The 25,233-nt window shown below is 50.7% G+C and overlaps 1 protein-coding gene across 9 annotated transcripts in view; it reads left to right on the top strand.

The window, feature by feature from the left end:
• Positions 1–19,592, top strand: part of LOC144720752 (src kinase-associated phosphoprotein 2-B-like) — a 131,058-nt gene extending 111,466 nt beyond the window's left edge. For 4 of the 9 annotated variants that reach the window (XM_078597794.1, XM_078597786.1, XM_078597779.1 and 1 more), the window contains 4 exons: positions 8,524–8,587; positions 10,209–10,318; positions 11,306–11,364; positions 17,944–19,592. In XM_078597794.1, the coding sequence (XP_078453920.1) occupies positions 8,524–8,587; positions 10,209–10,318; positions 11,306–11,364; positions 17,944–18,172 (462 nt within the window). In that variant the 3' untranslated portion in view covers positions 18,173–19,592. The remainder of the gene's footprint in view (positions 1–8,523; positions 8,588–10,208; positions 10,319–11,305; positions 11,365–17,943) is intronic. The other 5 variants (XM_078597810.1, XM_078597828.1, XM_078597802.1 and 2 more) reach the window with 4 other exon arrangements.
• Positions 19,593–25,233: the final 5,641 nt, after the last annotated feature.

Below are 25,233 nucleotides of genomic sequence, written 5' to 3'. Positions count from 1 at the left end.
TCACGGCCCACCATCGCCGCTGGCGAATGTCTGAACAGGTTCTATGGCCTCCCCTAGGTCGACTCAGCCTTTTACCGAGAGCTTTGCTCGGTGCGTCGCGTGAATATTGGGTACGTTTGCGACAAAGGCGGTCGGGCGTGGTGGCACGGGCCCAGCATTTAATCCACGCAGAGCACACGCGCGCATAGGGAGGGATATGACAACGCTGCCGCGCAACACCGGGTGGCCTTAAATCACACGAACGAGTGGAGCACGGGTGGCGCCATGGTTCACAGCACTGGGATGCGAGGGTTTCTGTTAAATCTGTCCGTCTGTGATTCAACGGGGAAGTCAAGTGTAACGAGTAGAGATACATCCCAGCTGCGAGGATCAGAGGTATCGCTTTTGACCGCCAGGCGATGGACATTTCTCGGAGGCGGGTTTTGGGTGGCAAAGTGTTGCGCTCCCTACGCGTGCCGATTCTAGGTCACTTCAGAATCGGAACATTTCTTTACACCGAAGGAATCCGATGAGCTATGAAGCTCCTTTTCACGGATGTCCAGGAAGGAGGCGCGGTCAGAACGTTTCGCCAGCAAACGATAGAAAAAAAAAAACGCGATAGGAGTGCAAAGTATAGGGAAGGAAAACAAATAACCTTGAAGATATTAAAACAAATACAACTAAACTATTTGTTTTATCTTAATTTTGGAGCTTTCGTGACTGCAGGAATTATTCTTTGGTTCTTTCGGTTAAGTCACGTCTAAAGATAAAATAATAAATTTAATAATAGCATATTACGACGTTTCGATTGCAACACAAGCCTTGTGATGTCTGTCTGCTTGTATGTCTGTCTATAGTTTTCTAGTTAGATTTTTGTTGCTATTTCTTTTATGCCTGATGATGATTGATTGTGTTGCAATCGAAACGTCGTAATAAGCTATTATTGAATTTATTATTTTATCTTTAGACGTGACTTAACCGAAAGAACCAAAGAATATTTGTTTGATCTTAAACAGTAAAGCCCACGAAGCTATTAGCTTCTTTTTCAGAAGCGACCTGGCCACAAATGACAGCTCAACACAGCGGCGTGTCACGTGGACATCTATAGCAGAAAACCAAATAAATGGGACCTCGGAAGGCAGTTCTGTAAGATCTACTTCCACGGGGCTGTTCTAGAACGCAGAGGGCAATGCGCCGCCCTTCGAGATCCAAGCCGGGTCGTGCTTCGTCTCATGGGTGGATGACGAAGGGCACGATCGGAATGCAAATGTGAGAATGGCAATTCAACAAACAGACGGACACATGTGTGCGTGTAGCCGCGGCATCGTTGTACAAATATCCGCGTATTGCTCTCTCGCACATAGTTTGTGCCCAAACCTCCCGTGATCAACGGAGCAAGACAGCGATGAGGTCCCAATTAAAACATGTCCACAGCCTCCCCCCTTACAATTTGGCGCTTTAAAAATGATCGGCACTTAACACGTCCAATGTTGATTGGTCACGAATTGCAGATTGCATTAATGAGATTTTTTTAAATGTATCATTAACTCGTTAAGAGACGGGGTTTTTTTTTACGTTGTATTAATTACATCATATGCGTAGGAGGAAGGGTGAAAAGAATGTTGGCCTTTTGAACGTGTATCTTTGTATATGAACACCTTATGGTGGGACCCCGGGGTCCCGAATAAACGGAAGTCTAAATCTGAATTAATTTACTTATTTTTCGCGACTCAGTCCCACCGCGCACATAAACGCCGCGACCCACCTGGCAAATTGCTGCACCATTATCATTGCCACCAGCGCTTCGGATTCTCATGGAATGTTTGTGGGGTTTTTTTCCGGGACCCTACGTAGGCAGCCCTATTAACTAACTCGCTTTTTGTAAACCTCTTCCATTTGCCCGGGCACTTTTAGCAGTGGCGTAAAACCGTCCGTCCGTCTGTAGCAGGGTCGTTAACCGGTAACCGTTTTGCAGAATCCATTACCCGGTTCCGAAAATCCCGAAGCGATCGTCGATTCATCGATTCGAGTGGAATGCTGCTAAACGAATGCGCGTGTTCGACATCGTTTGCTCATCAAAGAATGTGCACATTCTTTTGTTAAGGCGCTCTTCCACCTCCAACCCAGCTTATATATAAGCTCCTAGCTTGGCAGTGTCTCATTCTTCACCTGAAGACGGCTGCTTGCGTTGTAGCCGAAACGTCGTGAGAATTATTTTATTATGTTTTATTTTTATTATCTTGTTACTTCCCTTCTACGTGATTTTACCGAAAAAAACCAAGAAGATGAATCCCTGCAGTCACGAAAGCTTTAAATCGAAAATCGTTTGCTCAGTTAACGGGCAAAGGCGCAACCCTGCAACAGCTCGCCCCGCATCACCGCCGCCGCCGTAGCGAGAGGGATGCTATCGAGAGAACGCGGCCCACTCGTCAAACGCTGAGCTGACGTGGTGGTGAAGGGGGTGGTCAGTACCCACACTTTACCCCACCGCGCGCGACTTGTCGCGACCGACTATACTGCTGGAGAGAGGCGGGAGCGTGGGAGGGTGTAGATTTTAAAAAAAAAAATTCCCAAATATTTTCACTGCCACGCTAGGGAGATGGAACTGAACATGGCGACCTCTGGATTACAACACGTCCAACGGTGGCGTCTACATTGCCATTTCTCTCCATGCGGTTACCGGTTAAAGAAGAGCAAACAACGGGTTTTTAACCACCCCTCGACTGCATCGTTCGAGCCGCGTTAATCATCCCCATTACTCTTGCGATAACGAAGGCGTTGCGCGACACGGCTGCTGTACGACGCCACCGCAGCCACCACAACGAGAGGGGTGGTGGTGGTGGCGGTGGTGGTGGTGGTGGGGGAGGGTTATTGCGGCTCAGAGCAGCGGGATCAGAGAGGAAGAGAGAGAGAGAGGCCGCGTCACCTCTCGTGACCTCGAGGGAGAGCGCGGAAAACTCCACCGATCCACACGCCAACCGCGCTCCGCGGTGCAGAACAACACCCCCGCACTCACCCTCCCTCCCTCCCCGCCATCCCACTCACGGAATCGTGGCGGCATTTGACCTTAATTCTACAACGCGGCGGGGATTGGCTCATTTGTTACGGTCAAACAGGGAGCGCGCGCGGTGTCATTACCGTGACATCGTAATCTGAGCCAGCTTAACCGGGACCCCACCGCCCACCACACCACCTTACTGGGCGGCACTGGGGGGGGGGGTGCATGGGGAGAGGCTCTGGTAGTGGCAGGACAAACGGCTTGTCGGTTTGTAATGCAGTTACTTGTTTTGGATGTTTGCTCAAATTCTGACGGATTATCTACAAAATAAAGCTGAAGCGTATAAATCACAATAAAGCGGCCGACGCGATGCGCCACTGACTACGCAACATTTCTCAGGCCGGGCAATATTTTATGATTTATTTGTAAAAAAAAAAACGAAATTGGGGTGTGGGGGTGTGGGGGTGTGGGGGTGTGGTGCGGTGGGGGGAGGGTGGGTGTGAGAGTCGATGGTGATGGGGGTGAAGTTTTGATTATTTTAGTTTTTTGGGGGGCGGGGGAGGGTGGAGGAGGGGTACTTTTTGTTGGGACGATTTTGCTTCTCGTAAATAATCGCAGTGCGTTCCAAAATATAATGTATTTATTTTTTTAAATCGAAGCGATTGTCAGGGCGTAACGTCATTGCGCCATTAAAAAAATCGAGGCCTTTATATATTTTTTTGTCCTGTTGTTCCGTTTAAATCAGGGGTCCCCCACCCCCGGCGCGTGGAACCCGCCCCCATTGTTTTATTTACCGCTTCCATCCGCGCCTCTTTCCCGCACTGCGTACTTGTCTCAGTGTTGGTAAGCCCACAAGCTCTAACCCCTAGTAGCCACAATGAGTAAATAAGTATAACCAGTAAAAACAAAGTTTTTCACTATAAATCCTTTATATGCGTGGCGGCTAGAGTCCTCTCGTCCTCTGGCTTGAGATGGCTGCCACCTATGAGTCAGATGATTGCATTGCACCATTAAGCAATTGGTAATTAAATATAATATTTTTGTCCTAAAAAGTGTACGATTTTTGAAAAAAATTTCACGAACATTAATTGTCACGCACAACGAGTCTGTGTGGAAAATGTCAGCTCGATTGGATCACGGGAAGTGGGTTAAAAACGACCGAAAGATGTGCACGGTCCTAAGCAAGCAAGCGAACTTAATATAATGGATTTAATAAGTATAACCCGTAAAAACAAAGTTGTTCACTATAAATCCTTCATATGCGTGGCAGCGAACTTAATATAAAGGATTTAAAAATATATTCGCCTGTGGAGGACACGGGGATCGATCCCGCGACCTTGGGCATGGGAAGCGAGGGCGATACCAACTGCGCTACTCCGCCACGGCCTGTGGAGGGGTTACGCTCTGGGCTCTTATAGTGTGAATGAGTTCTATTTGAATATATGTAAAATAATTTTTTTTTGCCTAAAAAGTGTAAAATTTTGGGAATTTTTTTTCACGAACAGTAATTGTCTCGCACAACGAGTCTGTGTGGAAAATATCAGCTCGATTGGATCACGGGAAGTGGGTTAAAAAACGACCGAAAGATTTGCACGGTCGTAAGCAAGCAAGCAAGCACGCAAGCAAGCACGCAAGCAAGCACGCAAGCAAGCAAGCGAACTTAATATAAAAGATTTAAAAACAAACGTCGCTGGAGAGCTTCTTTGAAAAGGGGGGAAGACCCAATGATGAACCCCCCCTCCCCCGGTCCGTGAAAAAATTGTCTTCCACGAAACCGGTCCCTGGTGCCAAAAATGTTGGGGACCGCTGCGTTTAAATTATCCCTCCAGAGCCGCGCTCGGCTGTCACACAGCTCCACTCGTTCGTTGCGCACTGGTGACGTGACGAAACTGTGGGGTTCGGTGTCAAATGTGCATTCAAAATGTACGTTCAAATCATTTTTCTTATTTTTTTATCAGGTAAGGCGCACTGAGCTCTTACATAGCTCTTGTTCAGAGGCGTCCTGGCCACAAATGATAGCCCAACGAAGTGGCTTGTCGCGTTCGAATATTTTCGCAGCCAAAATACTCTAAACGAGTTGATGTTGATTCTAAATGTGGAGGGGAAAACCGGAGGACCCAGAGAAAAATCCACGCGACCACGGAGAGAGAGACACGCAAACTCCAAGTATACAGCAGGCGTCAGGGTCGGGATCGAGCCCACGACCTCCTGCATACCAGTCGAGGTAGTTAACATCTCGCTGCTGGTGAAATGTTCGGTCAAATGTTCGGTTGACCGAGGCGCGTTCCGTGTGAGCGGAAGCCGAAGCAGGATGACGTCATGGCGTGACAGCCGACGATGACGTGACAGCTGGCGACGACACCACCGCTGATGACGCAACAGCCACTGACACGACAGTCGATGGCACAACAGCCGACCTTGTTGACGGCAAAAAGAAGAGCAACCGTTTGAGAATCAATTGGAAGTGATTTAGACATTCGATTGCACCGTCTGAGAGTTTGTGAAATGCAGATACACCCACTCACCTACCCACTCACCCACTCAACCACCAAAACACCCACCCACTCACTCAACCACTCACCCACTTAATCAACCACCCTCCTACTCACCCTCTAACTTGAGCACCCACTGACTCAATCACTCACCCCTTCACGTACCCACTCACCAACTCATCCAACCACCCACTCACCCACCCACCAACTCGCCTACTCACCCACTCACTCAATCACTCACCCCTTTACTCACCAACTTATCCAACCACCCACTCACCCACCCACCAACTCGCCTACTCACCCACTCACTCACCCACTCACTCAATCACTCACCCCTTCACTCACCAACTAATCCAACCACCCACTCACCCACCCACCAACTCGCCTACTCACCCACTTACTCGCCCACTCACCCATTCACTCACCAGCTCACGCAACCACCCAGTCACCCACCCATAACCTTAACGTGTATGTTTGAGGCAGTGCGATGTTTCGTGGCCCATGGTTTGGACTCGGGAAAGACTCTGATTTTAAACTTGTGGCATTATTCGATGATAAAAGCCAGTGACACAACCGCTGACGACACAACACACACCAGCTGATGACAACACACACCAGCTGATGACAACACACACCAGCTGACGACACAACACACACCAGCTGATGACACAACACACAACAGCTGACGACACAACACACACCAGCTGATGACACAACACACACCAGCTGATGACACAACACACAACAGCTGACGACACAACACACACCAGCTGACGACACAACACACACCAGCTGACGACACAACACACACCAGCTGACGACACAACACACACCAGCTGACGACACAACACACACCAGCTGATGACACAACACACACCAGCTGACAACACAACACACAACAGCTGATGACACAACACACACCAGCTGACGACACAACACACACCAGCTGACGACACAACACACACCAGCTGACGACACAACACACCACAGCCAGCGACACCACAGCCGCTAACTCAACAGCCCGGCGACTGAAGGGACACGACTCCCATAAACGATCCCTTATGCCCCCCCCTCCCCTCCCCCCATCATCCCCGTCAGGGGCATCCATCACGGTCTGAGTGATCGCCACGTGCTCACCCGCACAGAGGCCGCGCGAGTCAATGGCACGCAACCCGCCCATCGACGACAACCGACCCGTTCACAACCAACACCCTCACCAACCGACTCGAGTCTCGACCCCCCCACCTCCCCACCTCCCCCCACCTTCTGGTGTCGCTCTCTCGAGCACGAAGCTCGAGTGGAACCTCGTTTGTGGAAATCAATGCCGCAGTGAGACGCTCGGCAAACGGAGAGAGAGACGGCGACGATGGTTACGATGGATATGAGCCGTGAGCCGTCACCTCCACGCGGCTGTCGAGTGCCGAGATTCCCGCCTGGTGTACGGGAGGTTCGTGGGTTCGATCCCCACACTGAGTTTGCGTGTTCTCTCTCTTTCTCTCTCTACCCCCGTGGTCGCGTGGATTTTTCTCCGGGTCCTCCGGTTTTTCCCGTCCACATTTATAAATCGACGCGCGTTTTGAGTATTCGGCCGCTCTACATTTCCACGCGATGAGCCACTTCGCCGAGCTGTCGTTTGTGGCCTGGTCTGAAAAAGAGCTCGTTAGCTCAGTGGGCTTTACCTGGTCACAGTTTTTTTCATGTTTCCAGTTTAATTTTAGTATTTGATTTGTTACACGAATGATGGTCCCATTCAGCCGGTTGCACGGGAGATCGTTGTGCATGTGTAAAGCAGCAACAGCAATAACAATAACAAAAACATCATCAATATTGTAATAATGGGTTTTTTACCCTTTTTTTCTGGCAACAAAACTGACAACTTTTTACGAGGAATCATGTTTACATTAACCACAATACCCGCAGTCAAAATGCAATGTCTTTGAGTTGTGCGCCTTTTGGCGTCATCTGGTCGAACGCCATATGAGACTGGGCTCTAACAATAGCTGTCTCGGGTGTGGACCAATCAATTTCAAGGACAGTGCATACATTATCAGAGTGTGTGTGTTTTACTTGCATTTTGACTGCAGGTATTGTGGTTAGTGTAAACATGAATCCTTGTAAAAAAAGTGTCAGTTTTGTTGCCAGAAAAAAAGGTAAAAAAACTATCATTACATTTTGCTACTGGCAAAGGAGGTCTCATGAAAAACATCATCATCAATATTTCGACGAGTTCAGCACAGGGTCCTTAAGGAATATTGCACAACGAACAAACCAAGTTCTTTGACGATGGTGACAGTGGAACACACGTGAATTACAAAAAACGGTGCAAAAAAGTATATCCAGGTAGTCCTCTATTTACGATGGAGATGCGTTACGACGACCTCATCGTAAGTCAAAAATATCGTAAGTCGAAGATGGCCTAACCTACCCAGGAGTCTTAAAGAATGTTGATAATTTAACAAAACAGAGCAATTTACAGTAACGTACTGTATAAACTATATACTGTATGTATTTTTAATTACAATACTGTATTGCACAGTAAAATGTAAAGTAAAAAAAAACAAGGTAAATTCTGAGCCCACCTATATGAACTGCAATTTAATAGAAAGTTTTTTTCAGGAAACAATCCTATCTGCATCACCACACAAGGCGTGAGATGCGCACATCCCGGCAGCGTCCCAACGTACAGCATCGTACCTCGTCCGCTGCTGCGTTTGCCTGCCGCGCGAAATTCAAAATATTTTACAATCTTGTCGTATCGCTATCGCCATCGTAAGATCGAAATATCCTAAGTCGGACCATCTTAACTCGGGGACTTAAAGTAAGCCCGATATTTTTTGTCGAACAGCGACATAAACCGTGTACTTTGTGGTCTAATGGGAACAATGAAAAGGGAGAGGGGGGGGTGATGGACGGCAATCAGAGTCCAGAACCAAGCTGTAGACGAGAACCAATTCCAGGAACGTGGAGTGGCAGCGTGGAAATACGTTGCACCAAACTGAAGCGTGAGTGGTCTGCGCCTCCGTTCTTCGTGTCTGACCTTGGCGTGTTTTGCAGTTCACGGCGGCTTCAGTGAAGGACGCCGACAGCTGGGTGGAGGCCATACAGAAGATGACCGGAGGTGCTCACACACAACATACAAAGACAAAGATCCCCCGTGTAGCCTTAACAGACTTTAGGGGCAAGTGCTGTTAGCGAGCAGCACCTATGAAGGCCGGCACGGCACACGAGGGGGTGGGTTGGTGGTCAACACCACGGCTGAGGCCGCCTTTGCCTCCCTAGTGGCGATGTTTTCACATCGCCCCAGGTGCTCATTTGAGGCTGAGTCGATCTAGGAGTGGCCCAGGACCGGTTCACACACAAACGCATGCTCACGTATTCATGACTTTCATTGCTTACAACTGTGGGGCCGTTAAGCTGCAAACTCAAGATATTGAACCTCTGTACCCGAGAGGGTAATGCTTTGATGTGTGTATTGTCTTTGTCCTGCTCGGCATTTGGGGGCCTTTGGTCTATAGCACCGGTGAGACAATGCCTTGAAGGAGGCCGTCGAGTGCAGGTCGGTGAGCTTCAAGGACGTTGCTTACATTCTCGAAGCACATTTGTTTTCGTTTCTACCACAAGTATGTGCAGACTTGATGGCTTGTTGCAATAGGTGTCTCCTTGGTGTTCGGTACCTTAACACCTCCTGTATTTATTCCAGATGCGATCAAGCCTATTTTGTATAATTCAATACAATAATTGTTCGTGCAGGAAAGACAAATTTGGTGTATAAGCACAGCAGCAGTAACAGCGGCAATACAAGACAAAACAACATCAACATCGTCTTGGTTCTTTCGGTAAAGTTACGTAGAAGGGAAGTAATAAAATAATAAAAATAAAACATAATAAAATAATTCTCACGACGTTTCGGCCACAACGCAAGCAGCCGTCCTCAGGTGAAGAGGACGGCTGCTTGTGTTGTGGCCGAAACGTCGTGAGAATTATTTTATTATGTTTTATTTTTATTATTTTATTACTTCCCTTCTACGTAACTTTACCGAAAGAACCAAGAAGATGAATCCCTGCAGTCACGAAAGCTTTAAATCGAAACATCAACATGGTAAAGAGCGAACGCATTACTGACAAAGGGGGCATCTGATGGTCGTCAACAAAGCACACACTTGAATCGAAACACTGCGCAAACGTATTGTGAGAGCGAGCGGCTCCGAGAAATGTTCGGTACGGGTGCAAGTAAGTAATGTCAGGGCCTGCTGCCTGCTGCTGCCTGCTGCTGCATGCTACTGCTGCTGCTGCCTGCTGCCTGCTGCTGCTGCCTGCTGCATGCTGCCTGCTGCTGCCTGCTGCTGCTGCCTGCTGCTGCATGCTGCTGCCTGCTGCCTGCTGCTGCTGCATGCTGCATGCTGCCTGCTGCATGCTGCATGCTGCCTGCTGCTGCCTGCTGCTGCATGCTGCTGCCTGCTGCCTGCTGCCTGCTGCATGCTGCCTGCTGCATGCTGCACGCTGCATGCTGCCTGCTGCTGCATGCTGCGTGCTGCCTGCTGCATGCTGCCTGCTGCTGCATGCTGCATGCTGCCTGCTGTCTGCTGCTGCCTGCTGCTGCATGCTGCCTGCTGCTGCTGCTGCCTGCTGCATGCTGCCTGCTGCTGCATGCTGCCTGCTGCTGCTACTTGCTGCCTGCTGGCTGCTGCTGCATGCTGCTTGCTGCTGCCTGCTGCTGCATGCTACTGCTGCTGCTGCAGACTGGGACGTGTATTACAGAGACGTCTACCAGGGCCTGTGGGACTGCAAGGCCGACGCGACGGACGAACTCTCCTTCCGCCGGGGCGACCTCGTCCACATCGTGAGCAAGGTGTGCGCTCGGACACGCCGCGGGTTCCGTCGACGGCCGTGTTTGACGACACACATTGAAGCAAAACGACAACAACGGAATAACAAATCGACAGACACCAGATCTCGGTGGTGCATCGTCAAAAAAAACGAGAGTCCACGGGGTTTGCCGAGGATACGAAGCAACTTTTAGAAACATTTTTAAAAAACCACTCGCAGCTCACACTTCCTGTGGACGTGAGCGGCCGTCCGTCAGTCCGTACGTCCCTCCCTCCAGCCAGCCAGCCAGCCAGCAGCAACCTTTTTGTCAAATCTGTGCAGCATAGTGTGACAGTATGGGTATCGCGTGCATTTGCGTGGGATGCATGCCCGGTAGTGGAGGGTGGGGGGGAGGGGCGCGGGGGAGGAGGGGGGGGTGCGTGACGTGAACCGCGAGATGAACGATCCCGACTGACCCGCCGCGTCTTGCGTAAGGTTCACCTTCAGACGATGAAACGTCTAACGGCGGTGCCGAGTGGCACGTCTCGCGGGTATCACGTGCGCCTCGTGCTCTCACTCTTCTTTGGTTCTTTCGGTTAAGTCACGTAGGTAGAAAATAACATGAAAATAAAATTTTAAATAAAATTAAAGCAAAAAAACCCACGACGTTTCGATCGCAACACAAGCGGTCTTCATCAGGCGGAGAGAAGAAGACCGCTTGTGTTGCGATCGAAACGTGGTGGGTTTTTTGCTTTTATTTTTAATTTAATTTAAAAATTGACTTTCAATTTTATTTCATTTTTATTTTCTATCTACGTGACTTTACCGAAAGAACCACAGAATATGAATTCCTGCAGTCACGAAAGTTTTCAGTCAAAATTTATGGTCTAACGTTTGATATTTAGGTGCGCGCAAGACTTTTCCATTGCTCGTGTAGGCGTGCTTTGTTTTGTTTTTGCGTGTGTGTGTGTTGGTGTCTGATTAATGTTTGCTTCGTTGCTGTACCTTGTGTGCACGCGTCTCTTGCAAGCGAGACTCTCGTCCCGGTCTCTTGACTTCTCACCTGGTGAAACAAAGCCAATTCGACAGGTAACTTCTCTCTCTCTCTCCCCACAGAGTGGTACTCATTTTATCGACCCCCGGAGGGATGATGAGATGCGTCAACCCCCCCCCCCCCAGCCCCCAAACCAGAATTTGACCTCACAACCTTTCCAATCGCGAGCCGCTCGCTCGGCCACTGAGCCAGCTTTGAAGGATAAATCATCGGAATCGGAAACTTTATTTATTATGGAGTGAATCCGATGAGCTATGAAGCTCTTTTTCAAGATGTTGACCGCATTGGCCACAACATTAGAGCAAAGAATCGAATATTTTATTGAATCGAGGTAGGCAGGGAGAATCGTCAAAGGCCCCTAGCGGTCGGGCTGATTCCACTGCGACGTGGAATTATATGAAGGGCGCCACGGTGGCTAGGAGATGTTAACTACCTCGCCTGCTGTACAGGAGGTCGTGAGTTCGATCCCGTCGCTGACGCCTGCTGCTGTATATTTGGAGTTTGCGTGTCTCTCTCTCTCATCACCATCACGGTGGCTAGGAGATGTTAACTACCTCGCCTGGTGTACAGGAGGTCGTGGGTTCGATCCCGACCCTGACGACGCCTGCTGCTGTATATTTGGAGTTTGCGTGTCTCTCTCCCCCGTGGTCGCGTGGATTTTCTTCGGGGTCTTCCGGTTTAATCCCTCCACAGTTTGAATCAACATCACGCGCCTTGGAGTACTTTGGTTGCTGTAAATATCCGCATGATAAGCCACTTCGTTGAGCCATCATCTGTGTGGTCAGGTCGCTTCTGAAAAAGAGCTGTCCAGCTCAGTGTGTCTTACCTGGCAAAATAAACAAAACACTATTTTTACATAGTTTAATGAAACTTTCCACCGAGCAGACGTCCAATTAGAAGTTTGATAAAAGCGTTGGGGCGTGTGGGGGGGGGGGGGTCTTATTTCGCCGGAGAAAGATTTCACGTCGTGCGTAATTGCAGCGTATAGGGAACCAACTAGCGAATGTAAACAACAACAACAACAAGAAGAAGCAAACAGCAATAAACAACCGCCGCTTGATCGAGAGCGGCGGAGTCGGCGCCAATTACAGTGGCGAGCGATGCGACAGAGCAAACGCGCACGGTCACTCGTGAGAACGGGGGGGGGGGGGGGCTCGCTGTGAAAGCGTCGAGCAGCCGAGCAGCGATTTCCGTGACCCATGAGTCGTGGAAACAACAACAGCAGCAATAATGGTAATGAACGACAACGTTAGGCCAATTCATTATCGGAACGTTCTGACGTTCTCTAAGCAGCGGGCAACAACAAAAAATCCGTCTTTCTTTCCTTTCTTCTCGCTGTCTTTTTTCCGCCCAGAAAAGCAGAGAGAGAGAGAGAGAGTCGCGGTAAAACACAAAAAATTACAACCCCGCATCGAGCCTGCCTCGAGTTTTAATTAAGCCACAAAGAGCCACCTCCGACGGAGTGAGCCGCTCTCCCCGCTCGTACAATTAGTCGGCCCCCCTGCCCCCCCCCACCCCATGCCCCCCACCGCCGTATTTCAGCCACGGGGGGCTGTGACCTCGCCTCTTAAAGAAAGGCCGGCAGATTTACAAAGGCGGGATGGATGTGGGGGTTTGGAGGTAGGGGGGGAGATGGGGGGGGGGGAGTAGGTAGGTAGGTATGGGACCCGACCCCGCGCGAATTGGAGGCGACCGTGCCCCCGTTGCTCGCTTTTGAACTTGGACCGAAGCCGCTTTTTTGTTTTGCCTCGACGCCAAAGATTTGTCACGCGGGGGCCCCGCCACCGTGGTCGCGATAACGAGCGGCGCCCCAATTAAAGCGGCGCGTCGGGCCCCCGAAGCTGCCGCGGATGTTGGCGTCTTTGCATCTGGGCCAACCAGCGTCACGGAAATGAAAGGGAAGTTTCCGTGCGTTTTTTTAGTTTTTGTTTGATCTCTCGTTTTAAGATTGTTGGGGTTGGGGGCGGGGGGGGAGTTCTTTTAACCCGGCAACAAGTAAACCCGTAAAAACAAAGTTTTTCACTATAAATCCTTTATATGCGTGGCTTGAGATGGCTGCCACCTATGGGTCAGATGATTGTCTGCCAGTATTAAGCAATTGGTAATTAAATATTTAATTTGTTTTCCCTAAACAGTGTAACATTTTGGGAATTTTTTTTCACGAACATTAATTGTCTCGCACAACGAGTCTGTGTGGAAAATGTCAGCTCGATTGGATCACGGGAAGTGGGTTCAAAAACGACCGAAAGATTTGCACGGTCGTAAGCAAGCAAGCAAGCACGCAAGCAAGCGAACTTAATATAAAGGATTAAAAAGGACGAAAGCCATTGGGAGGGTTTATCTCTTATTCTTGGTTCTTTCGGTGAAGTCACGTAGATAGAAAGAAAAATAATAAAATCAATAATAATGAAAAATTATAATTATGAATTGAAAATAATTAAAGCTCAAAAATAACGATTTAATTATAATTTTCCATTTTTTCTTTTATTTTATTATTATTACCAAGAATATAAATTCCTGCAGTCAGGAAAGTTTTAAGTCAAGGTTTAACTCTTGTTTTTTTTATATTCTCTAGAAATTAAAGAATATTCCGCAGGAAGAATTGCGTTAATTCGGAGCACGTGTGTAAAAGTTGAAGCGGTTTTGAATGAAACTTGTCGGTCTTCCCTAACCGTTGCTCACAACGTCTCCTGTAAACGTATTCGTCACTCCAACATCTTCTTCCGCCGATTCAATTCGATTCAAAGTTCATTTGTTACTCAGAAGAAGAAAAAAACATCACGTGTATGTAGCCAGTTACCCAGCTAGCTTTGGTGGCAACGGCCCGCAGGAGCCACTAACAACAAAGTCGTCGCTGGGGTGGAGAAGGAGCCAAGCCAGCGGCCAGCCAGAAAACTCGACGGATATATTATTGGTAAATGTAGTCGTACTTTTGTTAATTTGTTTTCTTTTATTTTGCCAAGCTTGGAAACCTTCCCATTAGGCTCCAGGGTGTTTGTTCGTCTCGCTGAAATCTGGCAGCCACCGGCTTCGCCCTCACCACCGGGGTGGCGGCGGCAGTGGCGTGATTAAGCGCGTGCCATGTGCACGCGGACGCAATGACAAAGATGCCCCGTATAGCCTTCGCGCGCTGTTGGGGCAAGTGCTATTAGCGAGCACCTATGAAGAACCACGCTCGACCGCCTTTGTCTCCCCAGTGCTGATGTTTACACATTGCACTCATTTGAGGCTGAGTCGACCTCGGGGCGGGGGGGGATTCATTCAGATGATTAATCGTCACTGATGTTGGTGACCGCGAGCGAGAATCGAGCACGCGTCACCCGGTGTTCTTAGCGCAGCGCGCTAACCCCCGCTTCAGCCAACACACAACAACAACAACAACCGCCATTCGCTACTAAGTGGCGGTGACGTCACCACGACGCTTGTGCCAGGCCATGTGCACCTTGAGACCACGTGAAATGTGGCAGGAGGTCACGGGGCAGGCCCAGATGCCACGGGTCGACTGCCTGAGACGACTGGCTGTGCTTTAGCCACCCGGCGCTCCGCTCGTTGTTGTGAGCGTCGCTCCTCCGCCCTCTGTTGTTGTTGGAGGGCGACTGCTTCCAACTGCCCAGTAGCAGCGTCCTTCACGAGCCTCCTCCACAGAGGGCGATTTTGACACCGCTGGTACCAGTCATCGGCAAGTCCACTCAGCTCCACATCCTCCTGTACCACATCACTCTCCTCTAACCCGTGCCGCGCCCGTTTAGCCCCCTTTATCCGGCCGAACAAAAGCTGTTTAGGCATGCGTTGACTGGGCATGCGGGCTATATGACCCAGCCAACACAGCCTTGCCTGCCGGAGGAGCTCACCGATGGGACTTTGCCCAAACCTTTCAAGGATTTGTGAGCTCCTCACACAATCCAGCCTGGTTAAACCCAGGATGGATCGTAGGTAGGCTAGCCTAAATGTTTCCAATCGGCGAAGATGTTCCATTAAGGGGGTCCACGCAAACGTAGAGAAGGGAGGGAATGACCGTGGCCGAGAAGACCTGAAGCTTTGTGCGGAGCGACAGACCAGGTAGCTTCCACACAGCGTTACGCAACCGATTTAAAGATAATGCCGCTCGACTGATTTTGAGTGAGACCTCTGCTGTCAAATCGGAGCCGGTCATGAGCACACTGACAAGGTATGGGAAACTCTCCACAACTGCCCCATCACCGATTTTGAGTTGTGGGGGTGGAGTGCCCGATGGTACAAAATACCCAGGCAGGTGCTTAGTTTTGGTGGGGCTGATGGTAAGGCCCCACCTCTTAGTGGCACGCTCCAGTTTCAGCAGCAGCGCCTCCAACTCCTCCTCTGAGTGAGCGGCAATTACCAGAACATCGGCATACATAACGTGGCATCGATCAGCCTCCCATTCTATCTGTACCAGATGGAAATTCCCATGGTACAGTCATCAAAGGCTTCACGAACTACGTGGTCGAAAAATATGTAAAATAATGTGGGAGCCAGAAGACATCCCTGTTGCACCCCAAGGTGAACAAGGGAATGGCTCCGACTCCCGGCCACGTAGTTTTACCCGGGCCCGCTAACCATCATGAAGGTCCTTAATGATCGTGAGCAGAGGGTGAGGGACTCCGAAAGCACGAAGAACAACCCAGAGCCCAGTGATAGGGGTTGGGGTAGTGATACAGGAAGAGACGACAGGTGAGGCAGCGACGAGCTCAGCCTCCCCTCTGATTGCGCAACACCTCAGTAACTGGATGGAGCGCGGGCAATAAGCGCGTGCCTGTTACTATCTCAGTATGTCACCAATGTAATGTTTGTAGACCCCTTCATTTCACGTCCTCGCCTTCCATACTCCAGGTAACTTATTTCACGTATGTGTATAAAGATATTGAGGCTCGCTGGTCTCGTCATGAAACTGCAATGAAGAAGCACCAGGGGAGGCAGCTATCACATCTGCCTCACTGAGGGGGCGTGTCCTCACTGAGGGGGACGTGTCTAACACGCCTCCCTCCGTGAGACCACGCCCCCCTCAGTGAGGACACGCCCCCTCAGTGAAGACACGCCCCCCCTCAGTGAGGACACGCCCCCTCAGTGAAGCCACGCCCTCCTCAGTGAGGACACGCCCCCTCCGTGAGGCCACACCCCCTCAGTGAGGCCACGCCCCCCTCAGTGAGGACACGCCCCCTCAGTAGGGACAAGCCCCCCTCAGTGAGGCCACGCCCCCCTCAGTGTGTGAATCTGGCTCTGACACGAGCCAGTGCCTCCCCAGCCATTGACCGCACCGCACGTCACTGCTCTGCATCTACGTCAGCGGCCGTACGAGAGAATAATAAGAAAACGAAGCGGCAGGAAACAGAGGCAAGAGGGTGGCCGGGGAAAACGACGACACTGATGGAGTGGAGGAGGAGGAGGAGGCGGTGGAGGCATTAGAAGGGAGAGGAATAATGTATTTAACTTGTGAAAGAAGAGATGCACAAGAGATGCATTCCCACGACGATGATGCTGCTGCTTGTAGTTCGTGAACACAGCCACCTACGCCAAAGGGCTGAAGGGGAATACGAACAGGGGGATGATAACACTGGTCAACACACTTTTTCTGGCATAAGGTATTCCAACGGTTTTAAGGTAATTTTGGGGTGGTGATTCCAAATCTGGCATCAGTTTTTGCCTATCACATCAGGTTTTTGAGATATCAAATATTGCATTTTTAATAAAAACTGCAGAAGAAAAATATTAAATAAATGTGGATATCTACATAAAATTATATTATAAACACACTATCCTAAAAAACAGCACCATATTTTAACACTAAAGCAGTCACTGACTCGCAACAACTTGCAATCATAAGTGACAGAGTTAATTTCGGGTAAAACCAATGAAAATGGGGTATGCCGATAGCATAAAATGAGATGTGATAGAGCAAATCTGAGATCAGATTTGGAATCAGCACCCTGACAATAGTCTAGAACAGCTGCAAAAGTCCAGGCCATAAAAAAAACATTTTTTTTTGTTGACCAGTGTAATTGTGTGTGGGTTTATCAAGTAAATGAGAGATTACGGTTCCACCTGAAGACGGAGGCTTGTGTTGCCTCCGAAACGTCGTGATTTTTTATTTTTATTTTACTTTTATTAATTTTAATGTTTTACCTACGTGACTTTACCGAAAAAACCTAAGAATATGAATCCTTGCAGTCACGAAAGCTTCAAATCTAGAATTGTGTGTGGGTGGCAACCCCACCTGGTTTCATGTGAAACGTCTGATAGGCTGTTGTTATTATTGTCTCGGTAGTGCAGGTGGTGGTGGTGGGGAAGCGGTAGGGTAGTGGTTAGTGCGCTACAAACCCGGCTACCTGAGTTCGATTCCCGCTCACGGACACCAACACCAGCGACGATGATCTGAACCGGTCACAGGCCTCCCCTAGGTCGACTCAGCCTCAAAATGAGTACCGAGTGCGATGCGTAGAAAGATCGCCTCTCGGGAGACAAAGGCGGCCGGGCGTGGTGCTGTCCACCCACCCCCTTGTGTCAATCGTGCCAGCCTTCCATAGGTGCTGCTCGCTAACAGCACTTGCCCCAACAGTCTGTTGATGGCTAGACGGGTCGGTGGACCTTTGTCTTTGCAGGACTACGAGAAGTGGCAGTGGTGGGTGGGCGAGCTCGACGGCAAAGTGGGCCTCGTGCCGCGGGCGTTCCTCACCGCGGCGTACGAGATGTGACGAGCGCGCCACACGGGAGAGACGTCACGTGCTCATGGAGATTCACGATCACCAGCAAAGCCGGCCACAGGAGCCCGGGGAAACTCACCCACTGTGCACCCCCCCCCAAGCGCGGGGCCCGGGGCGTAACCCCTAGAGACGGCTCTAACAACCACAATCCCTTGGTTTAACCACCAAATCATTACGATAACCACCATCCCTAACTCTGACCACCAACCCGAACTGCAAGCACGAACCTAAATTCCAACCACGCACTTACACACAGACGTATACATTCACACAGAGACCCACAAACTTACAGAGAGACCCATAGACTCACAGAGAGACCCACAGACTCGCACAGAGACCCATCAACTCACACAGAGGCCCACACACTCACACAGAGACCCATAAACTCACACAGAGACCCACACACTCACACAGAGACCCATAAACTAACGCAGAGACCCATAGACTCGCACAGAAACCCATAGACTCACAGAGAGACCCACAGACTCCCACAGAGACCCATAGACTCACAGAGAGACCCACAGACTCACACAGAGACCCACACACTCACACAGAAACCCACAGTCTCGCACGGAGACCCAAACAATCACACAGAGACCCACACACTCACACAGAGACCCATAGACTCACACAGAGACCCAAGCACTCACACAGCGACCCACAGACTCACGCAGAGACCCACAGACTCACGCAGAGACCCATAGACTCACACAGGAACCCACAGACTCACACAGAGACCCACAGACTCACACAGAGACCCACAGACCCACGCAGAGACCCACAGACTCACACAGAGACCCATAGACTCACACAGAGACCCACAGACCCACGCAGAGACCCACAGACCCACGCAGAGACTCACAGACTCACACAGAGACCCACAGATCCACGCAGAGACCCACAGACTCACACAGAGACCCAAACACTCACACAGCGACCCACAGACTCACACAGCGACCCACAGACCCACGCAGAGACCCACAGACTCACGCAGAGACCCATAGACTCACACAGAGACCCACAGACCCACGCAGAGACCCACAGACTCACACAGAGACCCATAGACTCACACAGAGACCCACAGACCCACGCAGAGACCCACAGACTCACACAGAGACCCACAGACTCACACAGAGACCCATAGACTCATACAGAGACCCACAGTCTCGCACAGAGACCCACAGACTCACCCAGAGACCCACAGACTCACACAGAGACCCACAGACTCGACCATAACCCTATCCCATCACTAACCATAGCTTCACCGTCCCATGCTTTGCTTGATCAGTGGGATCGCCTTGCTTATGCCACAGAAGTGCGCAGCTGGCCTTGGTTCGCCGATGAGCCCTAATGGGAAGGAAGCACGTTCCCTGTCTGCCTCAGGCTTTTCTTGAAGGCATCGTCGGTCGGATTAAGCGGAATTTGCGAGTGGACGCGTGCGATTTCACTGTTTTACAAACATATGTTTATTTCACGTTGAATTCTCTTCTTGGTCAAATGAACGTGATTGAACGGTCTTAATAAAGTAATGATTTGTCAAAATACAATCCGTGTGTAATGTTTTTTTCTTTTATATGATCAGTAAGGGATTGTAACTTCGGCCAAGAGACATTGTTCGGAAACAAGAATTTACCGAACGAAGTGAAACACAAAACATCGTCACAATCGCCAGTTGACGCTGCCCCTAAAAGGGGGTAGAAAATAATATATAGGCGACGTTTCAGGCTACGACCCTTTTTTGTGTGTTTTGCTTAGGACAGCACACTGGTTCGCAAGATTGATGCACAGGCACCTGCCCTGTCTCCACTGGGAGCCAAGAGCCAGTCGTGGAAATTCCACATTCCTATGGCGGGGTTAGTTTACCCATGCGACAAGTACTGTTATGAAGTACTGTTTGTTGATCACTGTTTGTTGACCACAGCATAGCGCTTGTTTTATCGAACCCCGAATCCTTGTCCCCCCCCCCCCCCCCAGAGTGATGGTAGTTGTGAGTTCCCCCCCTTCCTCTGCACCCCGTCCATCCTCCAAGGCAGCGGTCCCCAACCTTTTTGGCAATTTTTTCACGGACCGGGGGGGGGGGGGGTTCATCATTGGGTCTTTCCCCCCTTTTCAAAGAAGCTCTCCAGCGACGTTTGTTTTTTACTCATTTTGGCTACTAGGGGTTAGAGCTTGTGGGCTTACCAACACGGTGATTGAGGCAAATGCGCGGTGCGGAAGAGAGGCGCGGATGGATGTGGTGAATAATTAAACAATGAGGGCTGGCAACACGCGCGGACTCACCGCTCTCACCTCCTGCTGCTGTGCGGCCCGGTTCCTAACAGGCCACGGACCGGTAAAGGTTGGGGGACCCCTGCTCCAAGCAGGGCTTGGACTCTGACGCTTCAGACCGCGATGCTCGGTGACACGGGGAACGCGTGGAGAATATGAAGGCGTCCCCGCGCCCGAGTCGGTTAGATCGTGGCAGTTGTTTGGCCAACTCTTCACCACGCCGATCGTCATCACTGGGCGGTCATTTGTAGCCATGGCAGGCGAACCGAATGCCGAGTTCATACATTTCCACGCGATAAGCCGCTTCGTTGAGCTATCATTTGTGGCCAGGTCGCTTCTGAAAACAGAATGATAATAGCTCAGTGGGCTTTACCTGGTCAGATAACAAAAAAAATAGTTGAGTTTTATTTGCATATTTTTTTAAAAGGTGATTTGTTTACATTTCCTATAGGTTGCACGTAACGTTCTGACTCGCAACCTATTGGACATCGATTAAAAAGGAGCTTCATAGCTCATCAGATTCCTCCGGTATAAATGATTCTGATTCTGATCAACTGCACTGCGCTAACCGCTGCGCCACCGCTCCACACAACGCCGTGCAGTGGTCGTATTATCACAGTGATAAAAGTACGGATTATGGATTAGGATGCGCGTTCAATTGCTCCGTACCGCGTCTTGCTTGACGCGCCGTCGCATTAATTCGCGACCATAAATCCTCACCCTTTACCCCGCATTGTCGCGAGCACTTTTTTTTTACAAACGCATCTCCAGACCCCCCCCCTATCCTCCCTCCCCCCCGCGTTTGAAAATAATCTCCATCATTTGTCCCCGTGGCGCTAATGTCATCGTCTCAACCCACCCTGCACCACCCCCACCACCCCCACCACCCCAGCCATGCCACGCTTTAACGGTGAGCGCGCTGGATGTGCGCTCGACCGATGAGTCTCAATGATGACGGAAACAGGTCGGATGGGTTATCTCCCCTTGGTCGCGCTGATTGACACCCCCGCCCGTAGGTTGGGCTGGTTGGTCAAATTTGCTCCGTTTATTGGTGGCGACTAATGGGAAGAAAGCCACAAAAGCGGTTTTTCAGGAAGAGGTGGTTTTGCGTAATCCTTAAGCCTGAGAGCGTGTTGTACACAGTACACGTTTGTGCGTGTGAGCGGTGGTGGAGCGGTGGTGGAGCGGTGGTGGAGCGGTGGTGGAGCGGTGGTGGAGCGGTGGTGGAGCGGTGGTGGAGCGGTGGTGGAGCGGTGGTGGAGCGGTGGTGGAGCGGTGGTGGAGCGGTTAGCGCGCTGCGCTACAAACCTGGCGACCCGAGTTCGATTCCTGCTCACGGCCAACACCGGTGACGATTATCTGAACCGGTTATGGGCCTCCCCTAGGTCGACTCAGCCTCAAATTAAAAACTTGGTTCGTGTGCAAACGACGCCACTAGGGAGACAAAGGCGGTCGGGCGTGGTGCTGGCCACCCACCCCCTCGTGTGCCGGCCTTCATAGGTGCTAGCTAACAGCACTTGCCCCTACAGTCTGTTTAGGCTATACGGGGGGTCTTTGTCTTTGTTGTTGAAATCCATAGATGGCCGGTTGAATTCGATCATCTCTCCCGGCGCGGCAGTGGCAACAATGAGCTGCGTTACATAACGCGTGGGGTACACATACAGAGGTACAGCTTCTCCCGTACAGCCTTCACGTGCTACTATCGGGCCAAGTGCTGTGTTAGCGAGCACCTATGAAGGACCGGTACGGCACACGATTGGGTGGGTGGCCACTGGCCTCCACCACCAATCCCCCTCCCAACTCGATGCTTCTTTGCGCACTTTGCGTCACAGCTCTTCTGCGACCACTCTCTTTATGCCGATGTCCACGTGCGCAGTTAGAACACCGGGTGAGTGTTCCAGTTACATCGCCGTCCTTCCCAGTCTAGGCGATCGGCAGTTCTCGGCGGCGTTGGGGTAAAACAACAACAACAATGTTGTGGGCTCTCCCTCGCCTCTTCCAAGACGAGCTGGCCAGCGTGCAAGACGACATCTCTGTCAGCAGTCACGTGGGGCAAGCAACTGCAAGGTTTCACCTGTAACTGTGGCTTGTTTTTACCATGACCTCCACTCACTCACTAAACCCCCTCCACCCCCGCCACGTGCCGTGTCTCTCCCTTGCCCTCGCCTGCCCCCTGAGCGCCTCTTAAGTGAGACTCCACCACCACCACCGCCACCACCGCAGCCGCCGCTCCTCCGCGCTCGGCACTCTGGGCGCATTCATCGCGTCTTGAAAAATGAGCGAGGCGTTTTTTCCCCCCATTTTTGTCCTCGGCGCATGAAAACAGCGACTCGCTCGCTCGCCCGCGAGCGAGCGAGCGAGGCGATCGCGAGAGAGCGAGAGGGGTGGAGAGGGAGAGACGCGGTACAGACAAATGACTCGTTCGAACAGAGAGCACGAGGACCCCCCCCCCCTCCACTATACCCCCCCCCGATTCAGCGAGCCCCCTTTTTGATTTAGGAACTGTTTGCGGCGTGCGCTAAATTACTTTTATGCTCCCAGTTACGTGGCCCCAGCACTTGCCAGAAGCCTGATGAATCGCGGCCACTTACAGAGTCTCGGGATCTGGTCGGAGAACGACACGGCGCGGTTATTACTCCGCCGACACCGCCCCCTCCCCCCCCCCCCCGTGTGTGTGCGCGTGTGTGTGCGTGTGTGTGCGCGTGTGCGTGTGTGTGCGCGTGTGCGTGCGTGTGCGTGTGTGCGCGTGTGTGTGTGTGTGTGGGGAGCGGTAGTGTAGCGGTTAGCGCGCTGCGCTATGAACCTATGGCGCTATGAACGGCGACCCGGGTTCGATTCCCGCTCACGGCCAACACCAGTGACGATTATCTGAACCGGTCCTGGGCCTCCCCTAGGTCGACTCAGCCTGAAATTAGTACCTGGTGTGGTGTGTAAACATCGCCACTGGGGAGACAAAGGCGGTCGGGCATGGTGCTGGCCACCCACCCCCCTCGTGTACCGTTCCGGCATTCATAGGTGCTCGCTAACAGCACTTGCCCCTACAGTCTGTTAAGGCTACACGGGGGATCTTTGTTTGTGTGCGCGCGTGTACAAGTGAGCGGTGGTGTAGCGGTTAGCGCGCTGCGCTACGAACCCGGCAGCCCGAGTTCGATTCCCGCTCACGGCCAACAACACCGGTGACGATTCTCTGATCCGGTCCTGGGCCTCCCCTAGGTCGACTCGGCCTCAAATGAGGACCCGGTGCGGTGTGTAGACTCCTGGGGAGACAAAGGCGGCGGCCGGGCGTGGCGTTGGCCACCCACCCCCTCGTGTGCCGTGGGGGCCTTCATAGGTGATGGCCAAAAGCAACAGTTAGCGCGCTGCGCTACGAACGCGGCGACGATTAACTGAAACGGTCCTGGGCCTCCCCTAGGTCGACTTGGGCTCAAATGGGGAGACAAAGGCGGCCGGGCGTGGCATGTATGTATATGTATGTACGTTGAACTTCTTTCGCACCGTACGCAGCCAAGTGTGTTCATCGGAGGTGCCGGGGAAGGAGACAACAACCAACCAATCACATACCTGCATTTCCCATAAATATGCTGAATTCCTCTTTATATGCAAATTATTTTGTCAAGGCGCCCTTTCCCCCCCTTCCAACCCAGCTTAAATATATGCTCCAAGCATGGTGCTGTTTCATTCAGACGCTGTCGCCTCGACAGACCTGGTTTTTCACCTGAGGACGGCTGCTTGCGTTGTGGCCGAAACGTCGTGAGAATTATTTTATTATGCTTTATTTTATTATTTTATTACTTCCCTTCTACGTGATGACTTTACCGAAAGAACCGAGAAGACAAAAACCAACCCCCTCGTGTGCCCCTTCCGCCCTTCAGAGGTGCTCGCGAATAGCACTTGCCCCAACACTCTGCTGAAGGCTACCCGGGAGATCTTTGTCTCTGTTTTTTGTTTTTTGGTGCGAGCGCGAATTTGAGCACGAGGAGGAGGAGGAGGGGGGGGGTAGGGGGGGGGTAGGGGGGGGTAGGGGGGGGGTAGGGGGGGCGCTGGGTTCAAATTTTCAGCGGTGCGCCAGTGTGCCATGTTTTTAAATCCTTTATATTAAGTTCGCTTGCTTGCTTGCGTGCGTGCTTGCTTGCTTACGACCGTGCAAATCTTTCGGTCGTTTTTTAACCCACTTCCCGTGATCCAATCGAGCTGACATTTTCCACACAGACTCGTTGTGCGTGACAATTAATGTTCGTGAAAAAAATATTTCCAAAATTTTACACTTTTTAGGAAATTTTTTTTATATTTAATTACCAATGGCTTAATGGTGGCAGGCAATCATCTGACCCATAGGTGGCAGCCATCTCAAGCCAGAGGACGAGAGGACTCTAGCCGCCACGCATATAAAGGATTTATAGTGAAAAACTTTGTTTTTACGGGTTATACTTGTTATCGCTGCGCTCAAACTCGTGAAACTTGTCACGTTGAGAATGCGTATCCCGATGTCGTCAATCGTCTGGCTGTTGCTGTTGTTGTTGCTGTTGTTGTTGCTGTTGTTGTTGCTGTTATTGTTGTTATTGTTGTTATTGTTGCTGCTATTGTTGCTGTTGTTGTTGCTGTTGTTGTTGTTATTGTTGCTGTTATTGTTGCTGTTGTTGTTGCTGTTATTGTTGTTATTGTTGCTGTTGTTGTTGCTGTTGTTGTTGCTGTTGTTGTTATTGTTGCTGTTATTGTTGCTGTTGTTGTTGCTGTTATTGTTGTTATTGTTGCTGTTATTGTTGCTGTTGTTGTTGCTGTTGTTGTTGTTATTGTTGCTGTTATTGTTGCTGTTGTTGTTGCTGTTATTGTTGTTATTGTTGCTGTTATTGTTGCTGTTGTTGTTGCTGTTGTTGTTGCTGTTATTGTTGTTATTGTTGTTATTGTTGTTGTTATTGTTGC

This window comes from Lampetra planeri, chromosome 1 (assembly GCF_965212315.1).
Source record: "Lampetra planeri chromosome 1, kcLamPlan1.2.h2, whole genome shotgun sequence".
Classification (NCBI taxonomy): Eukaryota; Metazoa; Chordata; class Hyperoartia; order Petromyzontiformes; family Petromyzontidae; genus Lampetra; species Lampetra planeri.
This window is presented reverse-complemented; position numbering and strand designations above follow the sequence as displayed.